Here is a 22714-nt window from a genome sequence, read left to right on the forward strand (position 1 = left end):
CTTGAGCCAAAGTCCAATGCTTAACTGACTGAGCCATCCAGGCGTCCCTACAGTAAAAAATTTTAATTGGTTTCAAATTTTTATCTTGATGGAGCACTTGAGCTGTTGTAGGTCACTGAAGTTTAATTATATATGGTTAGTTTATTATAGTAGGTGAATTAAGAATTCGGGTGAAAGGTTCTCATTTATTCAGTTGGGGAATATTGCTGTTCGTTGCATAAGCATTTCCAGCAGGAATTTCACCTTAATGTGTCCCTGCAGTCAAATGCAAGGGTGATCTTTGCCTCTTGAGATTATATACTGACAATCTGTTTCTTCTGTGCCTCTTTGTGATCACATTCCCTAGTTAGGTTACAGGGTGGTTTAATGAACTAGAGCTCAAAAAGCAAACCATATTCTATCTGAATTTCAAAGTTCTGAAGTGCAGAAAAATCAGAGCTAAGTGATAGGCTTGACAAATGAATGAATCCCCTTGGACAGAACAGCTATTTCGCCGGTTTATTTATAGCCAGTGACAGTTAAGATTCAGTTAGTAGAGTAAGTATGGGAAATGAACATTTGACTTTAAAATACTGTATGCAGTTCTAGGGGAGACTGTTCTAATTTTTAGCTCTTCCTATATCAGACTTCCACAGCCACCTTAGTTACCTTTTAGAAGGTCAGGGAAAGCTGTTGTACATTTAATGTCCTGTTGTTCTGGTACTGGTATATACTCATTCAGCAATATTTGAACACCCACAGTGTGCTGGACACTATTCTCCAGGCCCATGTAAAACATTGGCTTTGTCTGTTCCTGTATCTGCATTGTGGCATTTATTTTATACGAACTAGAAATGTGTGCCCTTTAAAGGAGCTGTTAAAGGAGCCCTTTGGCCCAGTGAAGAAGACTCCATTGACTTACAGATCCTTTTGAGGTGAATTTCAAGAGGTTTATTCAGTTATTTGATAAATCAAATGTCAAAACGTACCCAAGGGTACAAAGTGAAAAGTCTCCCTCCACGCTCCAAGCTGGTAACCCCAATGTTAACATCTTATAACACCTTCCCAGAGATAATTCCTTTATGAATGGTAGTTCCATATAGGTGATGCTTCATACTTGTGTTTCCCCGCCTCTCTTAATATTTAGTGTACCTAAGAGGAAATTTTCACTTGAACATGAATGGAGTTGTCTCATCCTTCTGTTAATAAAATGCTATGCTGTAACCAACTACATTCTGTATGAACCTATCTGAAGAGTAAATTCCTTGTAGTGGAGTATGTGTTGTGAAAAGATTGTGCTTTGCAGTTTTGATATATAGTGCCAAATTGCCCTCCAGAGATTTTCTAACAGCTTTTCTTCATACTCAGCAACATATGAGGGTGGGCACAGAGTCTGGGAGCAGAGTTGAATTACACACTAAATGGACTGTTAGTATTACGTAGATTATGTGCATTTAATTTGTCCTTGTTGGAGAGCCTGGGTGGCTCAGTCGGTTAAGCATCCGACTTCGGCTCAGGTCATGATCTCACAGTTCGTGGGTTCGAGCCCTGCATCGAGCTCTGTGCTGGCAGCTAGCTCAGAGCCTGGAACCTGTTTCAGATTCTGTGTCTCCCTTTCTCTCTGACCCTCCCCTGCTCACACACACACACACACACACACTCTCTCTCTCTCTCTCTCTCTCTCTCTCTCTCTCTCTCTCTCTCTCAGAAATAAACACACACACACACAAAAATAAAAAAATGTCCTTGTTAACAGTGTACTAACACAGCATTTTATTAATCTCTGCCCAGGCACTTGCCTACAAGTGATTTATGACATTGATTTTTTTTTTCCTTATTTAAATGAAAATTTCCAGATGTTATAGTCACCAGCCTGTAAGAAACCCTATTTCTATACATCCTTGCATACTTGGTACACTTTCTCAACTCTTATTGTCAATTTGATAGTTTAAAAGTGGTGTCTCCTTCTGCTTTTATTTCTCATTACTGTTACAAATCAGGGTTTTTTTGAGCATCTTTTAGCTGTTCGTTACATATTCATGATAGTTTAGCTTTTCTGATGGGACAATCTGATACCTATCTAGCAAGAGTTTTTATAACCTCTAAGGATAAGTTGATAATGTATCTTCTTTAAAATTTGTTTCATTTGGAGACAGATTTATCTCTATGAAATATGAACATGAATTACAGAGTTGCTTATTTTAACTGCCTTTATTTTCCCCAATTAGTTGGTGACAAAGTTCCTGCTGATATAAGATTAACTTCCATCAAATCTACTACTCTGAGAGTTGACCAGTCCATTCTCACAGGTAAACATTATACATTGGAAAGTCATTGAATGTGCAGTGTCTCTCTCAGATCCTGTGCTAAGAGAGTCGACTTTTGCCTCCCTGTCCCTTTATCATATCCAGTCTTAATCCTCTCCAGGATACTTCTTAAAGCTTCATAAATTTAGGCTTTTTGCCAGTTTATGAAGTTTAAAGGTATTTAAAAACAAATGTGGCTTTCATCTCATAAGGCCTCTTTAAATTTTACCAAAAATTAGCTTTCACCAAAAATCTCTTGGGTTTTTACTTTCTTTTAAAAAAAAATAACCTTACAAATTCCTACATTAGCAGAGGTGGTAATCTTTTTTTTTTTTTAAATGTTTATTTTTGAGAAAGAAAGCGTATGAGCAGGTCTCTCTCTGGGCAGAGAGACCCAGAACCCAACGCAGATTCCAGCTCCGTGCTCTCAGCACAGAGCCTGACATGGGGCTCAAACTCACAGACCCTGAGGTCATGATGTGAGCCGAAGTCGGGTGCTTAACCGACTGCGCCATTCAGGCACCCCAGCAGAGGCAGTAATCTTAAGGTTGAAGTGTTGTCTCTCTCTTTTGTGGAAAATGAATTAATTATTTAGTGTTTTTTTTCCAGACAGGAGAAAAGGCTCCAGAACTTTTTTTTTTCCTTGGAGGAATGCTACTTTTGCATCTAACATAAGTTGCAGTGATCAAATGTAGAATTAACAAAAGCTAGCACCCCCTAAAATGGTGAATATTTTACTGTTTAAAGTTTGCATATTTAGATCTGAGATTGTTTTGAACATTTTTCCATTTTTGTTTGATAAAGGTACAGTCAAGGGTGGGGGGTTCATATTAACTGGAAGTAAGGTGGTCAGAAGATTAAACTCAAACACAATGCTAACCTGAATTAAATAGAGTAAATTATAAAATCTAAAGGTAGTCAAGATTTTCTTATCTGATTATCAGTTTTGTAAAGCAACTGAAGTTATGGGAGGTAGTGCTGTGAGTAGCCTGGGCTCTATTTTTTATTGTTTCCTTATGAATAGCTTATTTACTAAAACTGTCATTAGCAGCAATAAGCTGAAAGCTGATTAAGCTATAAAATGTTGGAAACTGATTAGGTTGTGCATATAAAATTTTCATCATGTGCCTACAGAAGTAATTGTCTTTTAAAACTTTTCACAATCTCTTAAATGTTTTTTTGTTAAAATCATATTCCAGTTTTAGTAACTGGAGCCATATTTTGCATTACTCAGAGTGATCCCAGTTATTTTCATAAGTGGTGTTCAGTCAAGTTGAAACCACATTCAATGAGACATCGTAAAAGTTCTAAAAAGTAGTCCTTTATAGACCATGTGGTGTTTTTAGTGCAACTGCTGATGTTTTTCAGTTTTGTTTTTATTGAAATAGAATGGTCTGGTCACTCACCACTAATGCACATATTTCTGAAACTATGTTTTCATTTCTCATGTCTGGTATTGAACAGAAACAGGCTTCCTTGTAGATTATTCTCTTACATATATAATGTATTTAGTTTTATCAGTGTATTAAGAATATATGGTCACCTTATTAGAGAGTATGTATATGCAACTACAACAAATTATATTCACAGTATTAGAGTATAAAATTGATACCTGAAAACAGACTAGATTTGAATAGTTACTCTGGGAAATAAAGGCAGTTGACTGGGATTTTATTTCAAAATTAAGTTTATTTTGAAATTGTATTAATTTTAATCCTGACATTCTTTGCTCTGAAATTAGTTTCTAAGTTTTACTAGCTCACCTCCTTCAAGCAGATTGGGTGTTTTATCTTAAATCCTGAGAGTGGTAGCAGCTGGAATGGGTGAGGGCCCAGGTTCTAGATGTGGATCACACATCACAGACATAACAGTCCCCTCTCTCAACCTGCTTAGGTGAGTCTGTGTCTGTCATCAAGCACACTGACCCTGTCCCAGACCCACGTGCTGTCAACCAAGATAAGAAGAACATGCTGTTTTCTGTAAGTACTTTGTCAAATGTAAAGATCAGGCAAACACCTTTAAATTCTTTATCTGTAAACCTAGAAAAGTAGATCTTTGTGGGAAAGGCTTAGCCTATAAAGATGTTTTTTAAATGATGTGGGTGTTATCTGTATGTAGATCACAATAAAAAGGTATGTGTTTAGAAAGCAAGCACATGCGGCAACCAGAAGAGGGGAGTCTGGGGTGAAAAGTAAAATGGATGTTCATTGTACAACAGGTTTTCTGTTAAATTTTTTTTGAAATGAAAGGTTGAGAAATTGATAGGTTTTGCTTGTTTGGTATTTAAAATATTTCAGTGGCAGGTGTTTGTGGGTTAGTATGGGAGCCGAGCCACTCCTAGTAAGTAAAGTGCTACAGAATTACAGTGAAAATAATGAAGTTGTATCATTACAGCTTACAGTGGGGTGGGGAGAGAGTGCTCCTACTTGATTTCTTTTATTTTTGAATGCCAGTGCTTGAGCAGAGGTCCTCAAGGTTGCTCGAGGTGTTGGTGGCCCTGCTTGCTATAGGTGATCAGAGTGGAGGTGGGGGGAGGTTTGAGCTGTTGGAGCAATCTGTGGAGAGTGTTTAGGGTTGAGGGCCCGATGGAGTTTGAAAAGTCATGGCATTAGAGCCCTGGTCCAGCCCAAAGCCAGTCTGAAAGCCAGGCTCAGTATTATGAATAGAGTTTCCGGGCGAGGGCGGGGGTCGTCAGGGTGGAGCTGCCGTAGGCAAGTAGGGACTGCATGAAATGAGAAACAAGGACAGCCAGACCATGCTGCCTGCATTGTCAAGGTTGGATGGCTGGCTCTTTGAATAGCAGCCGCCGGAAGGCCCAGGAGAATGAGAGTCTTGGGTGCTTTAATCAATACCCACAGACTAGTAAACTGTTCTGAGTTCACTAGTCAGTGTTTAAGTCAGGTGTGGTGTTAATCTTCCTCTGTTCTGTCATAGGGAACAAACATCGCTGCTGGCAAAGCCATGGGAGTGGTGGTGGCAACTGGAGTTAACACAGAAATTGGCAAGATCCGGGATGAGATGGTGGCAACAGAACAGGAGAGGACACCCCTCCAGCAAAAACTAGACGAGTTTGGGGAACAGCTTTCCAAAGTCATATCCCTTATTTGCATTGCAGTCTGGATCATAAACATTGGGCACTTCAATGACCCAGTTCACGGAGGCTCCTGGATCAGGGGTGCTATTTACTACTTCAAAATTGCAGTGGCCCTGGCTGTGGCAGCCATTCCTGAAGGTCTGCCTGCTGTCATCACCACCTGCCTGGCTCTTGGAACTCGCAGGATGGCAAAGAAAAATGCCATTGTTCGAAGCCTCCCTTCTGTGGAAACCCTTGGTTGTACTTCTGTTATCTGCTCAGACAAGACGGGTACACTTACGACAAACCAGATGTCAGTGTGCAGGGTAAGTGCGAGTGATTTACCACTCTGCTGCTGGTGGTTCTTGATTCATCCTAAGAATATGCCCACATGCCATCAAAACCTTACATTTGTAATTTGCTACCTTTTAAGTGCTTTTAAACAAATCAGGTTGTGTGTATAGCCTTGAGCCCAAGGTAATCTGATGCCTCAGAGGAATTAGTCCTCTAATTCCTAAAAGTAAAACTAATTCATGAAATAAGGGTATCTGCATGGTTAATGTACTTACTTGGGGGAAGGTAAACTACAGATGGTCTGTAAATATGTTAGGTGACTATGCTTTGTCACTAAGTGCATATATTACTTACTGGAACAGCCTTAAAGGAAGAAAATTCTATAAAGCAGCTAGTTCCCTACCTACCTGCTTAGGTAGACTTCTAACTTGTGTTTTCAAAACACATTGAATGAGACCTGCTTTCTTGAAAGACAAATAATTGCCTTTAACTTGCTTTGTTCTTCATGTTCATTCTTCCTTCTTAGGTTGTTTTGACCATCACTTGGGGGATAAAATAAACTGTTTAAACTTGCCCTTAGAAAAGTAATAATACAGAAATACTGATAGGCTGAATTAAGTTTTTTCCATAGCTTTTATTTAAACAGCTTTATACAGGTCAAAGTATAATTTTCCAAAAGGTGCACAGTTATTGAGTAGACACCAAAGATTCTGTTTGGCTTGTTAAATAATGAGGGAATCAGTAAAATGGTAAAACTGGTTACAAAGAGCATTTGAGGAAGTACTCGGTATTAGAATAGAATTGCTGTATGTTAGATTACAAAAACTGGTTAATATCCTCTAGGGCATGGGTGCCTGGGTGGCTCAGTTGGTGAAGTGTTCCACTCTTGATTTCGGCTCAGGTCATGATCTCTTGGTTTGTGGGTTTGAGTCCCACATCCGGCTCGGCACTGATAGTGCGGCGCTTACTTAGGATTTTCTCTCTCCCTCTCTGCTCCTCTCCCATGCTCACACTCTCTCAAAATACATAAGTAAATAAACTTTTTAAAAAAAATAATAGGGCAATAAAACTACACTTTGTCTTTCATACAGGCCACAAATCCACAACCTCCTGTGAGTAACGAGCTCTTCCTAATAAATAGCACAATGAAACAGTGTTATATATTTCTATAATACTACATCTCTGAGCCTGTAAAGTAATGCTTTCTGAATGACATTGAAGGGACTGTGTGGTCATCGTGTTGGCCTTATTTCTGGGTTTTGGGTAATATTTTTTCACATTAGAAATTGTTTTTCTTTTAATACAGTTAAACCCTCTGAATTTTTATCTTGCCAAATTGAAACTCATGATGATTATTAGGTACACAACCCCTCATTCCCACCAACCCTTTGTGTAGTCCAGACTCCAATTTAGAATGAATGGACAGGTCTTTTGTCTCTTACGTGGTAATAAGCAAGGTTTGACTCAGCTGCCTAGGTTTACCTAGATTTTCATTTCTTGGAACCAGAAAAGGTTGCATAAATTGGCTAATAGCTAATTGTCAGCTAATTTCAAAACATGGCAGCAAATCACATTTCAAACTAAGAATAAGATGAAGTCCATAATAAAAAAAATTTTTGTTTTTATATTTTCTCTTAACTGGTATAAGATGTTTTCTTCTGTTAAACAGCCTCACCTGCCTCTCTGTTCTGTTGTACCTCTGTGACAGAAAGCCAATGCTAATCAGTATTCTACAGGAGGTTTCTTGCAGCGGGTTGCATAACTGCCCTTAAGAATACTTTCATCATGCAGTTCCTAAATGGTTTACTTGTTCATAATCTAAGATGCCCATTTGCATTCAGGTTTACTTAATGTAGATTAAAATTCTGAGCATCTTAGAATATTTTGGATTATGGTATAAACCAGAAGAGTTTCACTTTTTTTTTTTTTTAATTTTTTTAAGGTTTTTATTTATTTCTAGGAGAGAGAGAGAGAGCGTGAGCAGGGGAGGGTCAGAGAGAGAGGGAGTCACAGACTGAAACAGGCTCCAGGCTCTGAGCTGGCAGTCAGCACAGAGCCCGACGCGGGGCTCGAACCCACGAACCGCGAGATCATGACCTAAGCGAAAGTCGGACGCTTAACCGACTAAGCCACCCAGGCGCCCCGAGTTTCACTTTTTATAAACTGTATCACTTAAGAAATGACATGGTGTGTGGTAATAATGCCAACTTGCTCTGATATTACTTAGTGCACTGATTTTAACATGTGACTTTGAATCATGGTAATCCTGCTCTAGAGGTTTAAAAACTCAGGCTCTGAGAAGTTAAGTGACATGTTTGAGGGTCACACAGCTTCTAATAAAAGGGTAAAACAGAGAGTAAAGTTGGGTTTTTTATAGGAGAGATGGGGAGTTAAACCTAGTCCTCTCTCTTCCACTTAATTATATAACCTTGAGCACTTGTTTAACCTCTCGTGTCCTTTGTTCCTCTTCTGTAAAATGTCAAACATATTTGGAAGGAGCCATTTGACAAGCTTCCTTTTTTTAGGTGTTGTATCTGTTTGAAAAAAATGTAGGCCTCACTGATACTGCTGCATGTGACCTTGGACATGAAATTTTTCCTCATTCAACACTGGTTGTATATGTTTGAATTAGAACCTTTTTTTTCTTTTGAAGTCGGGAGTCATCACAGTTTTAAATCCTATTATGTATTTTTATTAAAAACAAAAAAAGACCTATGTCTTGTTCATGGCTTTAGCTCTGTTCCAGGGTTAATTTATATCTAAATATGCTTTTGAAATGAAGCTTTTTGGGTGCCTGGCTGGCTCAGGCGAACATGTGTGACTCTTGATCTTGGAGCTATGAGTTTGAGCTTCATGTAGGGTATAGAGTTTACTTTAAAAAAAAAAAAAAATTAGATGTTGGGGGCTTGAGGGGCTCAGTCATTTGAACATAATTTCAGCTCAGGTCATGCTCTCACAGTTCATGAGTTCAAACCCCACATCAAGCTCTATACTGATAGTGCAGACAGTGCTTTTGGGATTCTGTCTCTCCCGTCTCTGCCCCTACCCTGCTCTCTCTCTCTCTCTCTCTCTCTCTCTCTCTCTCTCAAAATAAATAAACTTAAAAAATATTTTTAAAAATGAAGTTTTCAGAATTTAAAAGTTTACACTATAGAACAAGCAAATCTCGTGAGACAAAAGTTACTTTTTTTTTTTTAATGTTTATTTTTAAGAGAGTGTGACTGAGGGAGGGGCAGAGAAAGAGGGGGACACAGAATCCGAAGCAGGCTCTGGGCTCTGAGCTGTCAGCACAGAGCCCCAATGTGGGGCTCCAACCCATGAACCACGAAATCATGAGCTGAGCCAAAGTCAAAAGTTTAACGGACTAAGCCACCCAGGCACACCTAAAAAAGTTATATTATTTTTTTATNCAAGCATGAACTGATTTTGTTACTGAATATGAGTTGAGATGACTTTAAAGCACACTACATGGCTCTTTTAAACTTGAGTTTAGTAATTTTAAATTTATCGTAAATGGTTTGATTTTATTCTTTTAAAAAAATTGTTTATTATTTTTTTATATGATGTATTTTCAAATTGGTTTCCATACACCACTCAGTGCTCATCCCAACAAGTGCCCTCCTCAGTGCCCATCACCTCACCCACTTTCCCCTCTCCCCCACCCTCCACCAGCCCTCGGTTTGTTCTTCGAATTTAAGAGTCTCTTAGGGTTTGCCTCCCTCCCTCTCAATGTTTATTATTTTTGAGGGAGACAGAGTGCCGGCAGGGAAGGGGCAGAAAGAAGGGGAGACACAGAATCTGGAGCAGGCTCCAGGCTCTGAGCTGTCAGCAGAGCCCAACACGGGGTTTGAACTCCTAAGCAGTGAGATCATGACCTGAGTTGAAGTCAGACACTTAACCAACTGAACCACCTAGGTGCCCCATTTTCTTTCTTTTTCTTTTCTTTTTTTAAATTTAATTTTATTTTACTTGTTTTGACAGAGATAGAGGGCATAGGGGGATGGGTAAGGGGAGAAAATCCCAAGCAGGCTCTGAGCTATGAGTGCAGAGCTGGACTGCAGGGCTTATTCCCACACATGGCAAGATCATGACCTGAGCTGAAATCAAATCAGACAACCCGTTGAGCCACCCAGCCACCCCTGATCATGTTCTTAATTGTTCATATTTCAGAGGGATTTGGGCATAATAAAGTATAGTTGAAGTAGCACTTTGTGTTTTTGTTCTATGTTTTATGAGGAGTTAGAGTTTCAATTTACATGAAAACATGAGTAAATCTGAGCCTTCCAAACTGGGCTTCTAAATTATGATTGAAAAGCAAACCAAGCGGGGGCGGGGGGACGACGGACACTCTGGTCTTTAGGAAACTAGCTCATGTCACTTGTTCTATAAAATTAAGAATCCTTTCCTAAGCATAATCCTGTCTATGTTGCCTTGGTGACAACAGTTCAGTCAGTTCTGTAGGCTCCATGTACACATGGAGTTCTGCAGCTTCATAGAAAATGAGCTATCGCCACAATAAAAATAAGTGGGTGGGAGGAGAGAAGTGATTTGTCTTATTTTACTCAGGGAATGTTTACGCAGCTCTGAAATGGGATGGGAGTTCATTCTTCCCAGGCTTATACTATTAGCTTCAGTCAGGACTGCCTAATATTACTTTCTCAGCCAGCCATTTGAAATTGGGAATTCTGAGTCCTCTGAAGACTACTGCTGCGTCTTTGGAATTGACTGGCCCAGAGTCCTCATAACTTAGATTTCCTATGGGTTGTCTTCTGTGTCTTTGGTGCCCCTGCTGCTTGTATTTATTCAGCACCTTAGTGATACTGTTTTTCAGACTCTGGATGGACTGGGAGGCAATCCTAAATAGCGTCTAGTTGGACTAAGGGACAGTCTGATACTGAGCTTCAGTTCATATAAGTTTCATTAAAATTTTCTTCTGTGAGAAATGCTTTTTGTCTTAGGAGATACTGGTTTTCTCTAGCATATTTTAAACACGGATGCTTTTTTTTTTTTCCCCTGTAGATGTTCATTCTGGACAAGGTTGAAGGGGATACTTGTTCCCTTAATGAGTTTACCATAACTGGGTCAACATATGCACCTATTGGAGAAGTGTGAGTAACCCGCCTTATCGTTTAAAGGATTCATTGTGGCAGTTTGGCACTTGTATAGATTTGCAGTGTGTCTAAAAATTTTGTAAATATGGCTCATGTCAGTTTTCTGAGTAGTACATTTTTTAAAAATATATACATTTTGAAAGGAAAACAGGTTAGAAGTCAGTGGCTTTTTGCATTTTTATTTAGCTTGGCTTTGGAATCTAATTTTTCAGCTGGGGTTTGTTCTGTATTGATACCAGTGGTGGAAGAAGTTCATTAACTAAGAACTTCTGGTCTTTACTGATTGATTCCTGATGTCAAAGACACATTCTTTTGTCTCCGGCATCAGATTTCTAAGAGCCATCACTCACATTCTTTTGAATACTTGACAGGCTGTTGTCCACAAAATTATATTTCAAATTAAATAAAAATCAATAGAGATGACCACATTGTGCTTTAAAAGTATTATTCTTCTTTTGATAGGCATAAAGATGATAAACCAGTGAAATGTCATCAATATGACGGTCTTGTGGAATTGGCAACGATTTGTGCTCTTTGTAATGATTCTGCATTGGATTACAATGAGGTAAGGCTCCTCACAAATGAGAAAGTGGACCAGGCTCTTCTGGCTCAAGGGTGGGGTGGGTGGAATACAGATCCAGCCTGCCTTCCTCTGGAAAGTAGGGGTTCCTGATTTTATTTCCTCTTTCCATCTTATCCGAGCCAGCGTGACCTAGACAAAGAAAGCTGAGAGCCTTTCCTACATCTGCTCAGTGTTGTGCTTGCTTCGGCAGCACATACACATGTCTCCTCTGAGTGTTGCAGTCGCTTTAAAACCAAGAGTTAGGATGTATGTGATGTTCTCTTCTGCTTATAGTGTGGCTACCAAAAATGAAGAAAGCCTAGGATAGGAAATGTTTTCCTGAAAGTATAGGGTACTGATCTTGTTTCTTCTGAAGATGGGTGGTGTTCTATCCTTGAGGACAAGCTGAGGTTTAGAGGGCTGTTTTGTTGATGATGATGATGATAAAATAATATAAAATTTAAACAGTAGAAAACCTTTTTTTCCTTCCCTTTTTACTTACACAGTAACCCACTGGTTTTTCAAAGAAACCAGTCTCCATCAGAACCTGAATGTGAACTCTGTAGAATGATAAATAACACGCAATTTCACATACTGTTTGAAAGCTCTGTTTGAATTAATACTAACTATTGGCTTCTCATAGTTAAAGGAGATAAAAAACCTAGTTATTAGCATAAGATAAAATGGCTTTGAGTATATTTTTAATTGTCTGCTTCATTTGCTCCAGAGTAGGATAAAAACAGCCCCGATAATAATGGTGCAATGAAGGACAAACTCTCCTCTGATGGGAAGTCTTTATTGATAAAAAACTTACTACTTTTTCACTTTATGCTTTTTAACCAATACAGGCGAAGGGTGTGTATGAAAAAGTTGGAGAAGCTACAGAGACTGCTCTCACTTGCCTAGTAGAGAAGATGAATGTATTTGATACCGAATTGAAGGGTCTTTCTAAAATAGAACGAGCAAACGCCTGCAACTCGGTCAGTATTGAAGCTTGGAGTGTTGTTCGTGCTGCCCTTCACTTCTGCGCCTATTCGAGCCCCTTTACTTCCCCCACCCCCCCGCTCCCCCCACTTAGGCAACTAGGGAGATTCATACCTTTCTCCTCAAACTGGCAGCATCTCCTTCCCCACATTCTCTCTCTGGTGCAGTGATCTGGCTACTTGTCTGACAAGAAAATAGAAGCAATCACTAGATAATTTCCACAGGCAGCCTCTGCACCTGTAAAGTCTGCCTCCTCCCATGGCACTGCGGGCAGCCTGGCCTTGATCCTGTCAGAGCGCAGCTGCCCCTCGTGCTGCGAGTCCCAGCTTCTTTCTCCTGCGCTATCGTTTTCCATCTCTACTGGATCTTCGTCGGCACAGGACAGAGTAGTATGCTTTTTATCTGAAAACTTTCTTTTTTTATTTCTCCCTTTAGCACTCTTGGTTCTTTTCCAGTAAAATTTCTCAAAGTAGCTGTTTTAATGATTCTTGTGTTTCACTTTTCTGATTTTCTCAAGCACACTCCAGTCAAGTTCTTTTTTTTTTAAGTTTATTTTGTGAGAGAGAGCGAGCATGTGCGCAGTCTGTGGAGGGGAGAGAGAAAGGGAGAGAGTATCCCAAGTGGTCTCTACGCTGGCAGTGCAGAGCCCAGTGCAGAACGTGAACTCACGAACTGTGAGATCACAACCTGATCCGAAGTCAGACACTTAAACTGACGGAGCTGCCCAGATGCTCCTCCAGTCAAGTTCTTTAAGCATTTTGAGGAGCACAGAAAATATCAGGTTGTGAAAGGGTACCTCCAGTCCAGTCTGGCATTCATGGGAAGGGAAACCGAGGCCTTCAGTGATGAGCGTAGTTTCACAGGGTGAGGCAGATCTGGACTCCTTCTCTAGCACCCTCTCTATGCACCATTTTATCTCCTTTATACTATTCTGAGAAAACAAAGCTCACACCAGAATTAAGGCTCTCCCTGCTGTGACATGATCCACACTCCGCCACCAGCAATCTCACAGTCACGAGGTTCTGGCCAGCTCCTGTGGCTTCCATAAAATGGGAGATGTCCTGCTCTCCATTTCAGAGCCCTCACTCCTACACTGGCAGTGAGCTGGGGCGGCTAAAGGATGGGGGCTGATCCTTGCAAAGCCACATTGTCTGACAGCTCTATTATCAGTTGGTTTGACTAAGTCCCTCCGAGGCAACCTGAAGACTCAGCTTCACAGAGACTGAGGGTTATAACTGTTTGATTCTAGACCTGGAACTACTCGATGCAGGGAAACAAGTAGTATGGAGCTTACAAGCAGTGCATGAACTGTCATGATGACCACATGTAAGGGCAAGGCTGTCTATTCTCTTGTCTGCAAACTAAGCCATTTCTTGATCCGTGGCTGCCTTTGCCTCATTATTTTTGTCAGCAGCTGAGCGAGATTAGAAATTACTGTCATGGGGGAGTCCTTCACCAAAAATTCCTAGATCCGAACTCATGCCAGTCTCCAGCCTCAAGAAAGCAGGAACCGATTGTAGTTCAGAGGCGAAGTGGGCAGGACCCAGCTTTTTAGGGCCTAATGGGCCATCCTGATTCTGTTAGAAATAGCTATGTTCTTCGCTCCACCCAGAATGTATCTGTTGCCTAGAACCACACCTTAGAATCACGACACATTCCTTGTGTCTTTCTAGAGCATTTAGTGAAAATGCTTAATGGAAACTAAATACATAAATACATACAAGTCAGGTAATGCAGAATTCAGTGATGGTCTTTTTCTGCTCAAGGCAGCTCTGGCTGAGAGAATAGCGGTAGTCCACCCAGCCTGGCGGGGACTCCACAGACATCCGTCCACTCGTCACTGCCCACAGTGCATGCTGAGGTTCTTAAGGATTTCTGTAGTTATTAGCTTTGTATCTGAGTGGGGGGTGGGAGAAGATCAGTATAATTCACGTAATCGAATAAAGACAGAAAACCTTAAGATCATTTAAGTAAATGCAAAATGCATCTGATAAAGTTTGTGTTCATGATAAAAACTCTGCAAATCTCGAGCATCTACGTGGCCCAGTTGGTTAAGCTTCTGACTCTTGATTTCGACTCAAGTCATGATCTCAGTTTATGAAATAGAGTGTGGAGCCTGCTTGTGATTCTCTCCCCCTCCCTTACTCATTTGTGCGCACGCTCTCTGTCAAACTATAAAAAAAAAAAAAAATCGACAAACCTGACTTCAAATTGATGGTATATTTTCACAGAGCCTGTGCTAATGTCATACTTAGTAGCAACAGAAAATTTTCTGCTCTCCATGTTTCTATTCAGTACTGTACCAGCAGCCCCAGTCCAAGAAATCAAAGGTATAAAACTTAGAAAGGATAGTGTAGGGCATCTGGGCGGGTCAGTCAGTTAAGCATCCGACTTTGGGTCAGGTCATGATCTCACAGTTTGTGGGTTCAAGCCCACATCAGGCTCCGTGCTGACAGCTCAAAGCTTGGAACCTGTTTTGAATTCTGTGTCTCCCTCTTTCTCTACCCCTCCCCTCCTTGTGTTCTGTCTCTCAAAAAAAAAAAAAAAAGACATTGACTTTTTTTTTAATTAAAAAAAAAAGGATGCAGTGTATGTTGTAGGTGACATGGTTGTGTACACAACTCAATAGTGTCTGAATCCAAAGGGTCATGAAAAGTCCTCATTTACATAAGTTGTCAGTCTCTCCCTCTGTGAAACATGCCTTCACTTATTCCCCTCCTTTCCATCCCTCTGCCAACTCCTTGACTGGGAGTTCCCCACCCTTGGTGGGGAAGCCCCAGGGTCCAGTCCTCAGTCTTTTCTGCCTGCAGTTACTTCCATCAGCTCTTCTGGTCAGTGTGCTGGCTCCCTAAAGCTATTTAGAATAACGAGAACACCACTCTTCAAGTGCTTAGTAGCCACATAGGACAGCTGCATGAACAGCTCTGATAGAACATTCCCATCCCAGTGGACACTTCTGTGGAGCACTAGTGCTGTGGACCAACCATTTCTGTCCACAGCTGCCATCTCTTGGGTGATCTGTACTAAGTGGTGTGCCTTGTCCCCCTTCAGCTAACTCTTAACTGCCAGGGCCTGAAACCCTCCATCGTCTTCCCACTTGGACTTGGTATAAAAGCCACATGCCTTAAAATGACTTTCAAGATCCTGCAACCTGCCCACCGTCCTCCCACACCCACCCTCTGCCATTACGCTTCTCTTTTTCTTGCAAGCTCTTCCAGCTGTATGGCCTGGAGGCTCCTTGAACATTGCCAGGTCGTGACAAGGCTGCACTTGGGCTCTCTCAGCTCACACATCCTTCACATTTTTACTCAAGCGCAGACTTCTTCTAACCACTTTATGTAAAATTGCAGTCTATACGTACACAAATTTTCTATCTCCCTTCCTTATTTAAAATTTTTTTTCTCTATAGCACTTACTATATCTGCATTTACGTTCTAGTGTGTCTTTCCCAAATGAGAGGGCAAGTGTAAGCTCCATAAGGGTGAGAACGTGGTCACTGTCCATGGCTAAACCCCCAGCACCTGTCACAGAATAGGTGCTTAGTGAACATTTGTTGACCAAGTGAAAAATACTCAGAACTTTTGTTGTCCAGTCGTATTCCATGCGTGTTCTCTTTTTAGGTCATAAAGCAGTTGATGAAAAAAGAATTTACTCTCGAGTTTTCACGCGATAGAAAATCAATGTCGGTTTATTGTACACCAAACAAACCGAGCCGGACATCAATGAGCAAAATGTTTGTGAAGGCAAGTACAACACGCAGATTGCGGTTGAGATGTTCTTACCAGGATTAGGATCCTGGGTGAGCCCAGTAAGTACAGTTGCTGATCTAAATCTGTAACATTTCCAGGGTGCTCCCGAAGGTGTCATTGACAGGTGCACCCACATTCGGGTTGGAAGTACTAAACTCCCTATGACCTCTGGAGTCAAACAGAAGGTCATGTCTGTCATCCGGGAATGGGGTAGTGGCAGCGACACACTGCGGTGCCTGGCTCTGGCCACTCACGACAACCCACTGAGAAGAGAAGAAATGAACCTTGAGGACTCTGCCAACTTTATCAAATACGAGGTTAGCTAACGAAATGTTCCTTCCCCCACACCCTGCACACTCATTGTGTTCAAACAGCGCTCCTTCAGTAAAAGGTCAAATGAGTCTTGATTTTGCCAAGAGGTGTGGTTATTTGTTTTTCTGCAGGCCAAATGCCCCACCATTCCAATTCAGCGTGCTGCTTCCAGCATGCCTAGTTAACAGTTTAATACAGGCTGCTGCTTTCGAGGTAGGAAAGTATACTTGTAAAACCTATTTTGCTACTCTTAATTAAGATGTTTTAAAAATTGGGAATATTTTTTTAAACATTCATTAGTTACCAGAGGTCAAAATATCCAAGTTGAGAGATTTTTTTCTACTCTTCTGCTCATGGTAGAACCCTTTAATTCTGGGTGTGTGACTTCCTGAAGCATTGACCAAGAGGAATAAGGAAGAACTGGTCCCCTGGGCCACAAGAGTGGCCAATATCAAAATCCTCTTACTCCTTAGTATGTTTTTTACCTCTTTCAGAATATTACCATCATGAAAGTTAAAGGATGATTTGGTTTAAGAAGGTAATGGTGTTTTTAATCCTTTCTCGTTCATTGGAAGTAATACTATTCCTCATTGGATTTATATTTGTATGAATGTTAATCTTAGATAAGAGTCACAGAGTTACAGAGTTTACAGAATTTACCATAGGAAAATGGAGAAGCCTTTGCTCTTTATGTATAATTGGTCTTTGTTTTGCCTTAGGGGAAAAACTAGAACTTCTTGTTGTAACGTATATTGATTCTTTTGCTATAGACCAATCTGACTTTCGTTGGCTGTGTCGGCATGCTGGATCCTCCAAGAATTGAAGTGGCCTCTTCTGTGAAACTTTGCCGTCAAGCGGGCATCCGGGTCATCATGATCACAGGGGACAACAAAGGCACTGCTGTGGCCATCTGTCGCCGCATTGGCATCTTTGGGCAGGATGAGGATGTGACGTCAAAGGCTTTTACGGGTCGGGAGTTTGATGAGCTCAATCCTTCAGCCCAGAGAGATGCCTGCTTGAATGCCCGCTGTTTTGCTCGAGTTGAGCCTTCCCACAAGTCAAAAATTGTAGAGTTTCTTCAGTCTTTTGATGAGATTACAGCTATGGTGAGTACCTTTGGACTCATGCTACACAGATACAGCAGGTTGTAATTTTGACTGTTAATATTTTACGTAACAGCTCCCAAACTCAGAATATCTTGATTTTTGTCATGATCAGGGCTCTTTCTCTAGGGTTCTGTTAAGCAGTAATTGGCATGCTATGTATTATTACCTTCAGGGAAGATTCTAGACTGGTTTACAATGTAGAAGTATGCTTTCTGAATCAGTCACAGGGACATATTTAGTGATATCTAGTCTTGTCTTAGTTGAAGTGTATATGTTATCTCAAGTTTTCTAAAAGTTGATTCAGGATAGAACTCCTCTGTTTTCTATCCCAAATCTTAGGATAACCTTTTCTGAAATTAGATGTACTGATAAAACAGTAAGAGCTGCCTGTTGAGGCATTTCCAGGATTCTTCCCCTTGTGTGATTCTTCAGCAAGACAAATTCACATTGTGGAGTGTTTGCTTTCTGTTGCTGGTCTGTGAAACTTTTTTAAAAGGTGTTATTTGAAACCTGTTATTAACAGGTGTTCTTCCTTCCTCTCTTCTCCCAGAGGGAACCACCTTTCTGAATACAATGTTGGGTGTTCAGTAAAAGTTTAAAAACATCAATGGGAATGACAGTTGTGTATCTGTAGACAATATTTAGTATTTTTGCATATTTCTGACCTTTGTCAATGGCATGTTCTAGTTTCCTAGAATAGTGCATCTATTCTACTTGAAATTTGTGTGATACATGTGCTTCAATCTTGACTGCCAGATGGGTGGTTTTGTGTTGTTTGGTAAAAAATAATACAGCTGAAATTGAAGTCCCCTTTGTGCCACTTCCCTCCGAAGTCTTTTCGGTAAGCTCATTCGGCAATTGTACGTTTCCTAGGTGAAGTGCATTTTTTGATGCCAGTTTGTAAAACTGAAAATTCTCTGACTGTGCCCAGAGGTCCAGGGCTCCATTCGTTGCCCTTGCTTCAGGACAGCAAAGCCTTCGTTGGGGTGTGTGTGAGGTGGTGGCAGGTGTGCAAAAACCAGTCCTCGCATTTCCTTTCAGACAGGGGATGGTGTGAATGATGCTCCCGCCCTGAAGAAATCGGAGATTGGCATCGCCATGGGCTCTGGCACGGCAGTGGCTAAAACGGCCTCTGAGATGGTCCTGGCCGACGACAACTTCTCCACCATCGTGGCTGCTGTTGAGGAGGGGCGGGCGATTTACAACAACATGAAGCAGTTTATCCGCTACCTCATCTCTTCAAACGTGGGGGAAGTCGTCTGGTGAGTCCCTGCGAAAGATCACTTGTCTTTTTTCTAAAATTGGCTTGGGATGACCAGTTTTCCAGATTTGTTCTTTATATGGCAGCAGCCAGGAGGGAGGGCCCGGCAAGAGGAAGGACCATAGAGGTTCATCTGGCCCGCGGGAGGGCTGTCTGTGGCTGCTGCCCTGAGAAGTGAAGGATGCCTTGGAACATAGAAATGAGTTCAACTATGGCCTTCTGACATTTTACTTTAACTCGAAATTAGGTATACTGAATGTTTGATGATGGCTGAAAAAAGTTATTTCAAGCAGTTGTTGTTGTTGTCCATTAATTGAGGGAGGAGGAGAGGGTCCTAATGCTATTTAAATAGGAGCAAAAAATAATTTGGGGTCTTTCTCTTTCTTTGGGTGGAAACAGTATTTTCCTGACCGCAGCCCTTGGATTTCCTGAGGCTTTAATTCCTGTCCAGCTGCTCTGGGTCAATCTGGTGACAGATGGCCTGCCTGCCACCGCACTGGGGTTTAACCCACCCGATCTGGACATCATGAACAAACCACCCCGGAACCCAAAGGAACCACTGATCAGCGGATGGCTCTTTTTCCGTTACCTGGCTATTGGCTGTAAGTAGTTTTTTTTTTATATATTATTGATTAAATGTAATCTTCAAAAGCCAAAATTTTGTAAATTCATCCCTTATTAGGGTAGCAAAAAATGGAGTTTAATAAATTATGTCCGGTTTACGGGAAAGTTAGTCCCTTGTTTTAGCATCCTTATCATCCCTTAGACCTTTGTGAATGAGGTTTTCAGATTTAACCTAAGGGCAAAGGGATATACGGGTGAGTCAGGGTCAGGCCTTACATTCCCAAGCTATGAAACTAAGCCCTGCTCCCCCCTAAGGAGAGAAGGATGATGTGCATTTATCTGCAGAGGTTGGTGAACACACAGGACCCCTGGCCACAGGTCACGTTCTTCTAAATAAATCGTCTCTGTAGACTTCATGCTCCTAGCCCGGCTGCGGGTTCTTGCCCCCCACTTTAGAGTTTAGGAAAGTGAGGCCCAGAGAGTTTAAATAACTTCCCTGGGGTTCCATAGGAAGGTGTTTTGGTTTTGTTTTAATACGTTTACATGATTTAAAATTCATGGCTGAGAAGGTTCTCAGCCAGTCAGTTAATTGCCCTGCAACACTGGGTTTCTCTTGTGCCCTCCCAGAAATAAGTCCAGCAAATAGATCTGTTCCATGTGTGTATTTTCACAAGTGTTGGCGTGCCTTATACAACCTGTGTGCTGAACCCTGTCTCCTTGTTCTGTCTCTCCCTGTTTGTTGGGAATTGCCACATCTGTGTGTATAGAGCTGCTTCATCCCCATGCGCCTGTGTCTTGGCAGTGGGTGCTGCCACCATCTTCACAGTGTCCAGTTTCTGTGTTCTCTACTACCCTGTTTCTTTGTAGTAAACTTGTTCAGTTCAAAACTGATTGGTTGGGAGGCAAGGTGGTCCCAGAATCAGCTCTGGGTTTTGACACGTTGCCTGTGTTCTGCACTAACTGCTCTGACAGTATTCCCACCTAAAAGTCCTGGGTGGTGTAATCTGGTCCAGTACAGCAAGGTCTTCTGTGGAGGACATGTACCTGCCACCAGTTATAGAAGGTATGGCTGTTGTCAAGGTCCTGCCAGTTCCAGTAGATCCTTTTTCTCACAAACTCCAGAACACAAGTTGCCTGGTTTTTCTGTACCAGACACCCCTCTCGTTGCAGAAGCCCTCAGTCTAGCTTCTTGGGCTGATATGAGTAATTGCTAGTGGCAGCAAAGCTCTCCAGTACCATCAACATACCAGGTCTCATCTCTGGGGGGGATCGGCCTGCAAGGCACGCCTGCAGTAAAAGCTGTGGGCTCCAAACCCTGCCTGTGTCTTTTCCAGGTTATGTTGGCGCTGCTACTGTGGGTGCCGCTGCTTGGTGGTTCATTGCTGCCGACGGGGGTCCGAGGGTGTCCTTCTACCAGCTGGTACGTATCCACCTTTCTTTTCTGTACCTTAGAGGCGAAGCTTAAGATTGTCCTTGAGTTTTTGTGGTTTTGGGGTCTACCAAATAATCTTAATGCACAAATAATAAACAGTTGCATCTAAGATTATTCTGAAAGATCAGGGCTTCTCTGGTAGGTGGATTGAGATCTCGGGTGGGTCTGTGTTCCGAGATCTGTGTTACTGGTGCGTGGACCTTGGCAATGGACTTGGCTGATCAGGAACTTGATTGGGTGTTTGTTGCAGAGCCACTTCCTACAGTGTAAAGATGACAACCCGGACTTTGAAGGAGTGGATTGTGCAATCTTTGAGTCCCCGTACCCGATGACAATGGCGCTGTCTGTTCTAGTAACCATAGAGATGTGTAACGCCCTGAACAGGTCAGTGAGTCCTCCACGGACTGGGGCTACAGCTCCCCCAGCCAGGGCCCTGGGGAACTATGTGTCCTGCTCGATGGAGGATGACAGGAAAGCTCCTCCCTCCCAGAAAGAAGAGAGAACAAGCAGCACCGGTTTTAAAAGCTTAAGTCGTCATCACCTCCGGGAAGTAGTGGGAGTGCTTAACTACACGTTCCTTATGAGACAGCAGAGGCCAAAAATAGGGACTTCAGCGTCCCTATATGCCAGTGCCCACAGGGAAGGTGCTCTCGCCCTTTAGCAGTGAGATAAATGGTATCATCCAATTAAGCCCTTGACAAAAATGGAAATTACAAAATCGCGTTAAGCGTCAAGGGCAATTGAGAGCATCTTGGAGTCCACTGAACTGAAATCATCTGTGCTGAAGCCTAGATTTAAAATTGGAAGTTTGTCCTACATTGGAACGTTCTTCCTTAATTTTGCCACAGTAGAACCTTCACTCAAAAGAATTGGGTCAGTGGGCAATGCCAGGTTAGCTGCTGTCCTAGTGAAGCATATCCCCGAACATTCTTTTGTCACTTGTCACAAAGGTGTTTGCCTTTTGGGTGGGCATGTTTCATATCCCTCTCTTTGTTCTGCAGCTTATCTGAAAACCAGTCTCTGCTGAGGATGCCCCCTTGGGAGAACATCTGGCTCGTGGGCTCCATCTGCCTGTCCATGTCGCTCCATTTCCTCATCCTCTACGTGGAACCTTTGCCAGTAAGCAGTGGTGGGACCGGGACCGAGCTGGGGCCTAGCTGCCTGTCCTGCAAGTTTGGGAGCTTGACAAAGCTTCTTTGTATTTCAGCTTATTTTCCAGATCACACCACTGAACTTGACCCAGTGGCTGATGGTGCTGAAAATCTCCTTGCCTGTGATTCTAATGGACGAGACACTCAAGTTTGTGGCCCGCAACTACCTGGAACCTGGTAAAGAGTGTGTGCAGCCTGCCACCAAATCCTGCTCGTTCTCGGCATGCACCGATGGGATTTCCTGGCCGTTTGTGCTGCTCATAATGCCCCTGGTGATCTGGGTCTATAGCACAGACACTAACTTTAGTGATATGTTTTGGTCTTGACTGACAGTTTTACATAAAGAAGATGTTTAACTTAATCAATTAATTTTTTTTATTGTTTAAAGCAACTGTCTATTTCTGCTGAATTTTCACATGAACATATTGGCTGGTGAAGGAGATTTCATACTCTAGATTTTGTTTTGCTTTTTCTGACTCCAGTGGGGCAAGATTTTCCTTTTTTATACACATAATTAAAGTGTCCATTGACATGTACAGAGAACTAACACTATTTTATGCAAATATTTTTTTGTAGATGAAAAAGCATGTACAGTGTTCTGTTTAATACTCATCCTTGTATAAAAAAAATAGTTGAGCCAGCAGACATTGTCAGCAAATTAATTGGCAGCAGATTTTAGGAAATGAATGTGTGTGGTTTTTTTTCTAAAACTAAAGAGCATGTATTGTGTCTTCTGCATGATCATCTGGATTTAATCTGAGATCACAGTCTAATTTTTATTCATAAGCCAATTTTTCTGCACTGAGCAGAGTACTGCTACCTCAGTTATT

The 22714-nt window shown here is 41.7% G+C and overlaps 1 protein-coding gene across 1 annotated transcript in view; it reads left to right on the forward strand.

The window, feature by feature from the left end:
• The window catches only part of ATP2A2 (ATPase sarcoplasmic/endoplasmic reticulum Ca2+ transporting 2), a 54860-nt gene extending 32615 nt beyond the window's left edge, over positions 1 to 22245 (forward strand). The window contains exons 6-20 of the mRNA XM_077748034.1: positions 2208 to 2288; positions 4179 to 4264; positions 5220 to 5684; positions 10672 to 10760; positions 11226 to 11328; positions 12174 to 12305; positions 15930 to 16052; positions 16157 to 16375; positions 17141 to 17476; positions 18518 to 18738; positions 19137 to 19339; positions 20636 to 20721; positions 20984 to 21117; positions 21735 to 21852; positions 21941 to 22245. Coding sequence (XP_077604160.1) covers positions 2208 to 2288; positions 4179 to 4264; positions 5220 to 5684; positions 10672 to 10760; positions 11226 to 11328; positions 12174 to 12305; positions 15930 to 16052; positions 16157 to 16375; positions 17141 to 17476; positions 18518 to 18738; positions 19137 to 19339; positions 20636 to 20721; positions 20984 to 21117; positions 21735 to 21852; positions 21941 to 22210 — 2666 coding nt within the window. The 3' untranslated portion in view covers positions 22211 to 22245. The remainder of the gene's footprint in view (positions 1 to 2207; positions 2289 to 4178; positions 4265 to 5219; positions 5685 to 10671; positions 10761 to 11225; positions 11329 to 12173; positions 12306 to 15929; positions 16053 to 16156; positions 16376 to 17140; positions 17477 to 18517; positions 18739 to 19136; positions 19340 to 20635; positions 20722 to 20983; positions 21118 to 21734; positions 21853 to 21940) is intronic.
• The last annotated feature ends 469 nt before the right edge of the window (positions 22246 to 22714 follow it).

This window comes from Crocuta crocuta, unplaced genomic scaffold (genome assembly GCF_008692635.1).
Source record: "Crocuta crocuta isolate KB4526 unplaced genomic scaffold, BGI_CrCroc_1.0 scaffold29, whole genome shotgun sequence".
Lineage (NCBI taxonomy): Eukaryota > Metazoa > Chordata > Mammalia > Carnivora > Hyaenidae > Crocuta > Crocuta crocuta.